This window comes from Oncorhynchus keta, chromosome 26, assembly GCF_023373465.1.
Source record: "Oncorhynchus keta strain PuntledgeMale-10-30-2019 chromosome 26, Oket_V2, whole genome shotgun sequence".
NCBI classification, from domain to species: Eukaryota; Metazoa; Chordata; class Actinopteri; order Salmoniformes; family Salmonidae; genus Oncorhynchus; species Oncorhynchus keta.
The window spans coordinates 40,185,784-40,197,381 of NC_068446.1; the positions used below are offsets into that span (position 1 = coordinate 40,185,784).

General features: G+C 55.0%; 1 protein-coding gene across 3 annotated transcripts in view; it reads right to left on the reverse strand.

Moving 5' to 3' along the window:
* Nucleotides 1–11,598, reverse strand: part of LOC118376066 (GRAM domain-containing protein 2A-like) — an 88,130-nt gene that overhangs the window by 39,249 nt on the left and 37,283 nt on the right. For all 3 annotated transcript variants that reach the window (XM_052480844.1, XM_052480842.1, XM_052480843.1), the window contains exon 3: nt 914–971. In XM_052480844.1, the coding sequence (XP_052336804.1) occupies nt 914–971 (58 nt within the window). The remainder of the gene's footprint in view (nt 1–913; nt 972–11,598) is intronic.

An 11,598-nucleotide genomic window follows, 5' to 3' on the forward strand; every position in this document is an offset into this window, starting at 1 on the left:
AACATTCATACATCATCACTTCATGTTTCCCAGGGAACCGACATACATCATCACTTCATGTTTCCCAGGGAACCGACATACATCATCACTTCATGTTTCCCAGGGAACCGACGTAACATTCATACATCATCCCTTCATGTTTCCCAGGGAACCGACATACATCATCACTACATGTTTCCCAGGGAACCGACATACATCATCACTACATGTTTCCCAGGGAACCGACATACATCATCACTTCATGTTTCCCAGGGAACCGACGTAACATTCATACATCATCCCTTCATGTTTCCCAGGGAACCGACATACATCATCACTTCATGTTTCCCAGGGAACCGACATACATCATCACTTCATGTTTCCCAGGGAACCGACATACATCATCACTTCATGTTTCCCAGGGAACCGACATACATCATCACTTCATGTTTCCCAGGGAACCGACATACATCATCACTTCATGTTTCCCAGGGAACCGAGGTAACATTCATACATCATCACTTCATGTTTCCCAGGGAACCGACATACATCATCACTTCATGTTTCCCAGGGAACCAACATAACATTCATACATCATCACTTCATGTTTCCCAGGGAACCGACATAATATTCATACATCATCACTTCATGCTTCCCAGGGAACCGACATACATCATCACTTCATGCTTCCCAGGGAACCGACATACATCATCACTTCATGCTTCCCAGGGAACCGACATACATCATCACTTCATGTTTCCCAGGGAACCAACATACATCATCACTTCATGTTTCCCAGGGAACCGACATACATCATCACTTCATGTTTCCCAGGGAACCAACATAACATTCATACATCATCACTTCATGTTTCCCAGGGAACCGAAGCAACATTCCAAAACAGTGGAATCTGGACACAGTAAAAACAACTCACCGAGCCCCTGTAGCATTTCTTGACATCTTCATACGTCAGGTCATCAATCAGTTGCAGCCTGTAGAGGAGGGACAGAGGAGAGACAGGGGAGAGACAGAGGAGAGACAGGGGAGAGACAGGGGAGAGACAGGGGAGAGACAGAGGAGAGACAGAGGAGAGACAGGGGAGGGACAGAGGAGAGACAGGGGAGAGACAGGGGAGGGACAGAGGAGGGACAGAGGAGAGACAGGGGAGAGACAGAGGAGAGACAGGGGAGAGACAGAGGAGAGACAGAGGAGAGACAGAGGAGAGACAGGGGAGAGACAGAGGAGAGACAGAGGAGAGACAGGGGAGACACAGGGAGACAGAGGAGAGACAGGGGAGGGACAGAGGAGAGACAGAGGAGAGACAGAGGAGAGACAGGGGAGGGACAGAGAGAGACAGAGGAGAGACAGAGGAGAGACAGAGGAGAGACAGGGAGGGACAGAGGAGAGACAGGCGAGAGACAGGGAGGGACAGGGAGGGACAGAGGAGGGACAGAGGAGAGACAGGGGAGAGACAGAGGAGAGACAGAGGAGAGACAGTGGAGGGACAGAGGAGAGACAGGGAGAGACAGAGGAGAGACAGGGGAGGGACAGAGGAGAGACAGGGGAGAGACAGGGGAGGGACAGAGTAGGGACAGAGGAGAGACAGGGGAGACAGAGGAGAGACGGGTGAGAGACAGGGAGAGACAGAGGAGAGACAGGGGAGGGACAGAGGAGAGACAGGGGAGAGACAGAGGAGAGACAGGGAGAGACAGGGGAGGGACAGAGGAGAGACGGGGGAGGGACAGAGGAGAGACAGGGGAGAGACAGAGGAGAGACGGGGGGAGAGACGGGGAGGGACAGAGGAGAGACAGGGGAGAGACGGGGAGAGACAGGGGAGAGACAGGGAGAGACAGAGGAGAGACAGAGGAGAGACAGAGGAGAGACAGGGGAGGGACAGAGGAGAGACAGGGGAGGGACAGAGGAGAGACAGGGAGGGACAGAGGAGAGACAGGAGAGGGACAGAGGAGAGACAGGGGAGGGACAGAGGAGAGACAGGGAGAGACAGAGTAGGGACAGAGGAGAGACAGGGGAGAGACAGGGAGAGACAGGGAGAGACAGAGGAGAGACAGAGGAGAGACAGGGGAGGGACAGAGGAGAGACAGGGGAGGGACAGAGGAGAGACAGGGAGAGACAGAGGAGAGACAGGGGAGAGACGGGGAGAGACAGGGGAGAGACAGAGGAGAGACAGGGGAGGGACAGAGGAGAGACAGGGGAGGGACAGAGGAGAGACAGGGGGAGAGACAGAGGAGAGACAGGGGAGAGACGGGGGAGAGACAGGGGAGAGACAGAGGAGAGACAGAGGAGAGACAGGGGGGACAGAGGAGAGACAGGGGAGGGACAGAGGAGAGACAGGGGAGAGACGGGGAGAGACAGGGAGAGACAGAGGAGAGACAGAGGAGAGACAGGGGAGGGACAGAGGAGAGACAGGGGAGGGACAGAGGAGAGACGGGGGAGAGACAGGGGAGGGACAGAGGAGAGACAGGGGAGGGACAGAGGAGAGACAGGGGAGAGACAGGGAGAGACAGAGGAGAGACAGAGGAGGGACAGAGGAGAGACAGGGGAGAGACAGAGGAGGGACAGGGGAGAGACAGGGGAGAGACGGGGAAGAGACAGAGGAGAGACGGGGGGAGAGACAGGGGAGAGACAGGGAGAGACAGAGGAGAGACGGGGAGAGACAGAGGAGAGACGGGGGAGAGACAGAGGAGAGACAGGGGAGAGACAGAGGAGAGACAGAGGAGAGACAGGGGAGACAGGGGAGAGACAGGGGGAGACAGGGGGAGACAGAGGAGAGACAGGGGGAGACAGGGGAGAGACAGAGGAGAGACAGGGGAGAGGCAGGGGAGGGACAGAGGAGAGACAGGGCAGAGACAGGGGAGAGGCAGGGGAGAGACAGGGAGAGGCAGGGGAGGGGCAGGGAGGGGCAGGGGAGAGACAGAGAGGGGGGAGAGACAGAGGAGAGACAGGGGAGAGACGGGGGAGAGACAGGGAGAGACAGAGGAGAGACAGGGAGAGACAGGGGAGAGACGGGGAGAGACGGGGAGAGACAGAGGAGAGACAGAGGAGAGACGGGGAGAGACAGAGGAGAGACAGGGAGAGGCAGGGGAGAGACGGGGGAGAGACAGAGGAGAGACAGGGAGAGGCAGGGGAGAGACAGGGGAGACAGAGGAGAGACAGGGGAGGGTCAGGGGAGAGACAGAGGAGAGACAGGGAGAGACAGAGGAGAGACAGAGGAGAGACAGAGGAGAGACAGGGAGAGACAGAGGAGAGACAGGGGAGGGACAGAGGAGAGACAGGGGAGAGACAGAGGAGAGACAGGGAGGGGCAGGGGAGAGACAGAGGAGAGACAGGGGAGAGACAGGGAGGGGCAGGGGAGAGACAGGGAGAGACAGAGGAGAGACAGGGGAGAGACAGAGGAGAGACAGAGGAGAGACAGGGGAGAGACAGGGGAGAGACAGAGAGAGACGGGGAGAGACAGGGAGAGACAGGGGAGAGACAGGGGAGAGACAGGGAGAGACAGGGGAGGGCAGGGAGAGACAGAGGAGAGACAGGGGAGGCAGGGGAGAGACAGGGAGAGACGGAGGAGAGACAGAGGAGGGACAGAGGAGAGACAGGGGAGAGACGGGGAGAGACAGGGAGAGACAGGGGAGAGACAGAGGAGAGACAGAGGAGCGACAGGGAGAGACAGAGGAGACAGGGGAGGGACAGAGGAGAGACAGGGGAGGGACAGAGGAGAGACAGGGGAGGGACAGAGGAGAGACAGGGAGACAGGGGAGAGACAGAGGAGAGACAGAGGAGAGACAGAGGAGAGACAGAGGAGAGACAGGGGAGAGACAGAGGAGGAGACAGAGGAGAGACAGGGGAGGGACAGAGGAGAGACAGAGGAGAGACAGGAGGGACAGAGGAGAGACAGGGGAGGGACAGAGGAGAGACAGGGGAGAGACAGGGAGAGACAGAGGAGAGACAGAGGAGGGACAGAGGAGAGACAGGGGAGAGACAGGGGAGAGACAGAGGAGGACAGGGAGGACAGGAGAGACAGGGGAAGAGACAGAGGGAGAGGGGAAGAGACAGAGGAGAGACAGGGGAGAGACAGGGGAGAGACAGGGGAGAGACAGAGGAGAGACAGGGGAGAGACAGAGGAGAGACGGGGAGAGACAGAGGAGAGACAGGGGGAGACAGAGGAGAGACAGGGGAGAGACAGAGGAGAGACAGGGGAGAGACAGAGGAGAGACAGGGGGAGACAGAGGAGAGACAGGGGGAGACAGGGGAGAGACAGGGGAGGGACAGAGGAGAGACAGAGGAGAGACAGGGCAGAGGAGGCAGAGACAGGGAGAGACAGGGGAGGAGACAGGGGAGAGACAGAGGAGAGACAGGGGAGAGACAGGGGAGAGACAGGGGAGAGACAGGGGAGAGACAGGGGAGAGACAGAGGAGAGACAGGGAGAGACGGGGGGAGAGACAGGGGAGAGACAGGGGAGAGACAGAGGAGAGACAGGGGAGAGAAGGGGAGAGACGGGGAGAGACAGAGGAGAGACAGAGGAGAGACAGGGGAGAGACAGAGGAGAGACAGGGAGAGGCAGGGGAGACAGGGGAGAGGCAGGGGGAGACAGAGGAGAGACAGGGGAGGGACAGGGGAGAGACAGAGGAGAGACAGGGGAGAGACAGGGAGAGACAGAGGAGAGACAGAGGAGAGACAGGGGAGAGACAGAGGAGAGACAGGGAGGGACAGAGGAGAGACAGGAGAGACAGAGGAGAGACAGGAGGGGCAGGGGAGAGACAGAGGAGAGACAGGGAGAGACAGAGGAGAGACAGGGGAGGGGCAGGGGAGAGACAGGGGAGAGACAGAGGAGAGACAGGGAGAGACAGAGGAGAGACAGAGGAGAGACAGGGAGAGACAGAGGAGAGACAGAGGAGAGACAGGGGAGAGACAGGGGAGAGACAGAGGAGAGACAGGGGAGGGGCAGGGGAGAGACAGAGGAGAGACAGGAGAGGGGCAGGGAGAGACAGGGAGAGGCAGAGGAGAGACAGGGAGAGACCTGAGAGGGGAGAGACAGAGGAGAGACAGGGAGACAGACAGGGGAGAGACAGGAGAGACAGAGACAGGGAGAGACAGGGGAGAGACAGAGGAGAGACAGAGGACTTTTCCAGACAGAGGAGAGACAGAGGAGAGACAGGGGAGAGGCAGGGGAGAGACAGGGGGAGAGGCAGGGGGAGACAGAGGAGAGACAGGGGAGGGGCAGGGGAGAGACAGAGGAGAGACAGAGAGACAGAGAGAACAGACAGAGAGACAGGGGAGAGACAGATAAGACAGGGGAGGGACAGAGGAGAGACAGGGGAGAGACAGAGGAGAGACAGAGGGAGAGACAGGGAGACAGGAGAGACAGGGGAGAGACAGAGGAGAGACAGGGAGGGGCAGGGAGAGACAGGGAGAGACAGAGGACATTTACAGGGGAGAGACAGAGGAGAGACAGAGGAGAGACAGGGGAGAGACAGAGGAGCACAGGGAGAGACAGGGGAGAGACAGGGAGAGACAGAGGAGAGACAGGGGAGGGACAGGGGAGAGACAGAGGAGAGACAGGGGAGGGCAGGGGAGAGACAGGGGAGAGACAGGGGAGAGACAGGGGAGAGACAGAGGAGAGACAGGGAGAGACAGGGGAGAGACAGAGGAGAGACAGGGCGGAGACAGAGGAGAAACAGGGCAGAGACAGGGAGAGACAGAGGAGAGACAGACAGGGGAGAGACAGAGGAGAGACAGAGAGAGACAGGGGAGGGGCAGGGGAGAGACAGGGAGAGACAGGGGAGAGACAGGGGAGAGACAGAGGAGAGGCAGGGAGAGGCAGGGAGGGACAAGGAGAGACAGGGAGAGACAGGGGAGAGACAGGGAGAGGCAGGGGAGAGACAGAGGAGAGACAGGGGAGGGGCAGGGGAGAGACAGGGAGGGGCAGGGAGAGGCAGGGGAGAGACAGAGGAGAGACAGGGGAGGGGCAGGGGAGAGACAGAGGAGAGACAGGGGAGAGACAGAGGAGAGACAGGGGAGGACAGAGGAGAGACAGGGAGAGACAGAGGAGAGACAGGGGAGGGCAGGGAGAGACAGAGGAGAGACAGGGGAGAGACAGAGGAGAGACAGGGGAGGGGCAGGGGAGAGACAGGGAGAGACAGGGGAGAGACAGGGGAGAGACAGAGGAGAGACAGGGAGAGACAGGGAGAGACAGAGGAGAGACAGAGGAGAGACAGAGGAGAGACAGGGAGAGACAGAGGAGAGACAGGAGAGACAGAGGAGAGACAGGGGAGAGACAGAGGAGAGACAGGGGAGGGGCAGGGAGAGACAGAGGAGAGACAGGGAGGGGCAGGGGAGAGACAGGGGAGAGACAGAGGAGAGACAGGGGAGAGACAGGGGAGAGACAGGGGAGAGACAGAGGAGAGACAGGGAGAGACAGAGGAGAGACAGGGGAGAGACAGAGGAGAGACAGGGGAGAGACAGGGGAGAGACAGAGGAGAGACAGGGGAGAGACAGGGGAGAGACAGAGGAGAGACAGGGGAGAGACAGGGGAGAGACAGAGGAGAGACAGAGGAGAGACAGGGGAGAGACAGGGGAGAGACAGGGGAGAGACAGAGGAGAGACAGGGGAGAGACAGAGGAGAGACAGGGGAGAGACAGAGGAGAGACAGGGAGAGACAGAGGAGAGACAGGGGAGAGACAGAGGAGAGACAGAGGAGAGACAGGGGAGAGACAGGGGGTAGGGGAGGGGCAGGGGAGAGACAGGGGAGATACAGAGGAGAGACAGGGGAGAGACAGGGGAGAGACAGGGAGAGACAGAGGAGAGACAGGGGAGAGACAGAGGAGAGACAGGGGAAGGACAGGGGAGAGACAGAGGGGCAGGGAGAGACAGGGAGAGACAGAGGGGCAGGGGAGAGACAGGGGAGAGACAGAGGGGCAGGGGAGAGACAGGGGAGAGACAGAGGGGAGACAGGGGAGAGAGGAGAGACAGGGGAGAGACAGGGGAGAGACAGAGAAGAGACAGAGGAGAGACAGGGGAGGGACAGAGGAGAGACAGGAGAGACAGGGGAGAGACAGAGGAGAGACAGGGGAGAGACAGAGGAGAGACAGAGGAGAGACAGAGGAGAGACAGAGGAGAGACAGGGGAGAGACAGGGGGTAGGGGAGGGGCAGGGGAGAGACAGGGGAGATACAGAGGAGAGACAGGGGAGAGACAGGGGAGAGACAGGGGGAGAGACAGAGGAGAGACAGGGGAGAGACAGAGGAGAGACAGGGGAAGGACAGGGGAGAGACAGAGGGGCAGGGGAGAGACAGGGGAGAGACAGAGGGGCAGGGAGAGACAGGGAGAGACAGAGGGCAGGGAGAGACAGGGGAGAGACAGAGGGAGACAGGGGGAGAGAGAGGAGAGACAGGGGAGAGACAGGGGAGAGACAGAGGAGAGACAGAGGAGAGACAGGGGAGGGACAGAGGAGAGACAGGAGAGACAGGGGAGAGACAGAGGAGAGACAGGGGAGAGACAGAGGAGAGACAGAGGAGAGACAGAGGAGAGACAGAGGAGAGACAGGGGAGAGACAGAGGAGAGACAGGGGAGGGACAGAGGAGAGACAGGAGAGACAGGGGAGAGACAGAGGAGAGACAGGGGAGGGACAGGGGAGAGACAGAGGAGAGACAGGGGAGAGACAGAGGGGCAGGGAAGGACAGGGGAGAGACAGGGGAGAGACAGAGGAGAGACAGGGAGAGACAGGGAGAGACAGGGGAAGGACAGGGAGAGACAGGGGAGAGACAGGGGAAGGACAGGGGAGAGACAGGGGAAGGACATGGGAGAGACAGGGGAGAGACAGAGGGGCAGGGGAAGGACAGGGGAGAGACAGAGGAGAGACAGAGGAGAGACAGGGAGACAGAGGAGAGACAGGGAGAGACAGGAGAGACAGGGGAGAGACAGGGAAGGACAGGGGAAGGACAGGGGAGGGGCGGGGGAGAGACAGAGGAGAGACAGAGGAGAGACAGGGGAGAGACAGGGAGAGACAGGGGGTAGGGAGGGGCAGGGGAGGGACAGGGGAGAGACAGGGGAGAGACAGGGGAGAGACAGGGGAGAGATAGAGGAGAGACAGGGGAGAGACAGGGGACAGACAGGGAGAGACAGGGGAGAGACAGGGAGAGATAGAGGAGAGACAGGGAGAGACAGGGGACAGACAGGGGACAGACAGGGGAGAGACAGAGGAGAGACAGGGGAGAGACAGGGGAAGGACAGGGGAGAGACAGGGGAGAGACAGAGGAGAGACAGAGGAGAGACAGAGGAGAGACAGAGGAGAGACAGGGAGAGACAGAGGGGCAGGGGAGAGACAGGGGGGAGAGAGGGGAGAGACAGAGGAGAGACAGGGGAGAGACAGAGGAGAGACAGGGGAGGGACAGAGGAGAGACAGGGGAGAGACAGGGGAGAGACAGAGGAGAGACAGGGGAGAGACAGAGGAGAGACAGAGGAGAGACAGGGGAGAGACAGGGGAGAGACAGAGGAGGGACAGAGAAACAGAAAAGGTGAGGAGTGGTGACACTGTTTCTATGGTTTGTCACCATCATTGCTGATGATTCGTTTGTTGCGTCAATTTATTCTTCATATAAGATTACGATAGAATGTACTGTTAGACTGCTGTAATGATGAACATATGACTCTTAGATTAGAGTGGCACACACAAGCACGGTCTTATTCCCTCTCTCTCTCTCTGTCTCTCCCTCTCTCTGGCACTAGCACATCTAAAGTGATTGATGCTGAACTAAGACCACTAGAGCCCAAAGTAGGCCCACTCTAATATCCCCAAGGAACTCTTATAGACTACTTCCTATTCCCGGCCCAAGCCTGGCATTCTGTATCATACTGTACATACAAACCAACATAGAATCAGAACTGGTGAAATTCTAGAACCTGACTGTACCTGTGAAAAGAATAGTTCACCCAATTTACAACAATGACATACTGGTTTCTTTACCTTGTACAGTGCATTTGGAAAGTACTCAGACACCTTGACTTTTTCCACATTATGCAACGTTACAGCCTTTTCTAAAATGTATTCAATTGTTTTTTCCCCCCTCATCAATCTACACACAATACTCCATAATGACAAAGCAAAAACAGTTAAACAAAAAAAAATGTTTGCAAATGTATTAAAAATCAAAAACTTAAATATAACATTTACATAAGTATTCAGACCAATTACTCAGTACTTTGTTGAAGCACCTTTGGCAGCGATTACAGTCTTCTTGGGTATGACGCTACAATCTTGGCACACCTGTACTTGGGGAGTTTCTCCCATTCTTCTCTGCAGATCCTCTCAAGCTCTGTCATGTTGGACGGGGAGTGTCGTTGCACAGCTATTTTCAAGTCTCCACAGAGATGTTTCATCGGGTTCAAGTCCAGACTCTGGCTGGGCCCCTCAAGGACATTCAGAGACTTGTCCCGAAGCCACTCCTGGCCTGCATTGCAGGACAAGGATCCTTGTCCTGTTGGAAGATGAACGTTCACCCCAGTCTGAGCGCTCTGGAGCAGGTTTTCATTAAGGGTCTCTCTGTACTTTGCTCCGTTCATCGTTCCCTTGATCCTGACATGTCTCCTTTCCCTGCCGCTGAAAAACATCCCCACAGCATGTTGCTGCCACCACCATGCTTCACCGTAGGGATGGCGCCAGGTTTCTTCCAGATGTGATGCTTGGCATTCAGGCCAAACAGTTCAATCTTGGTTTCATCAGACCAGAGAATCTTGTTTCTCATGGTCTGAGAGTCCTTTAGGTGCCTTTTGGAAAACTCCAAGCGGGCTGTCATGTGCCTTTTACTGAGGAGTGGTTCCCATCTGGCCACTCTACAATTAAGGCCTGATTGATAGAGTGCTGCAGAGATGGTTGTCCTTCTGGAAGGTTTTCCCATCTGCACAGAGGAACTCTGGAGCTCTGTCAGAGTGACCATCAGGTTCTTGGACACCTCCCTGACCAAGGCCCTTCCCTCCCAATTGCTCAGTTTGGCCGGGCGGCCAGCTCTAGGAAGAGTCTTGGTGGTTCTAAACTTCTTCCATTTAAGAATGATGGAGACCAGTGTGTTCTCGGGGACCTTCAATGCTTCATATTTTTTTGGTACCCTTCCCCAGATCTGTGCCTCGACACAATCCTGTCTCGTAGCTCTACGGACAATTCCTTTGACCTCATGGCTTGGTTTTTTCTCTGACATGCACTGTCAACTGTGGAACCTTATATAGACAGGTGTGTGCCTTTCCAAATCATGTCCAATCAATTGAATTTACCACATGTGGACTCCAATCAAGTTGTAGAAACATCTCAAGGATGATCAATGGAAACAGGATGCACCGGAGCTCAATTTCGGTCTCATAGCAAAGGGCCTAAATACTTAGCAAATAAGGTATTTCTGTTTTTTTATATATATAAATTTGCAAAAATGTCTAAGAAACAGTTTCCGCTTTGTCATTATGGGGTATTGTGTAGATTGATGAGTATTTTTAAAAATCCATTTTAATGTAAAACAAAATGTAGAAAAGGGGGAGGGATCTGAATACTTTCGAAATGCACTGTAGGTAAGACAGCAATCCATTCGGTGGCCAATGAGGGACATTCAAGTCTTCAGACCGGTTGTGACCGGTTTTCACTGATAGGTCACTATCAGTCTCTCCGGGTATTCAATTCTCCTGTGGTTCTGGGGTAAAGTTAGAACATCAATTCTCCTGTGGTTCTGGGGTAAAGTTAGAACATCAATTCTCCTGTGGTTCTGGGGTAAGTTAGAACATCAATTCTCCTGTGGTTCTGGGGTTAGTTAGAACATCAATTCTCCTGTGGTTCTGGGGTTAGTTAGAACATCAATTCTCCTGTGGTTCTGGGGTTAGTTAGAACATCAATTCTCCTGTGGTTCTGGGGTTAGTTAAACATCAATTCTCCTGTGGTTCTGAGGTTAGTTAGAACATCAATTCTCCTGTGGTTCTGGGGTTAGTTAGAACATCAATTCTCCTGTGGTTCTGGGGTTAGTTAAACATCAATTCTCCTGTGGTTCTGGGGTTAGTTAGAACATCAATTCTCCTGTGGTTCTGGGGTTAGTTAGAACATCAATTCTCCTGTGGTTCTGGGGTTAGTTAAACATCAATTCTCCTGTGGTTCTGGGGTTAGTTAGAACATCAATTCTCCTGTGGTTCTGGGGTTAGTTAGAACATCAATTCTCCTGTGGTTCTGGGGTTAGTTAGAACATCAATTCTCCTGTGGTTCTGGGGTTAGTTAAACATCAATTCTCCTGTGGTTCTGGGGTTAGTTAGAACATCAATTCTCCTGTGGTTCTGGGGTTAGTTAGAACATCAATTCTCCTGTGGTTCTGGGGTTAGTTAAACATCAATTCTCCTGTGGTTCTGGGGTTAGTTAGAACATCAATTCTCCTGTGGTTCTGGTTGTTGGATTCTCGTTTGAAATACACTTATTCAGACGACACTATACTAGAACGTATTGATTACTTTACATAAATACTGATTAAATGTTGATTAATGTGCACTTGTCCCTGTAAAAAAAATAATAGTTTCAAACTCAAACTATATTTTGGGGTCATTGGAGCTTGGATAAGAACGAGGAGCATGGAAAGTTACTGAGTGA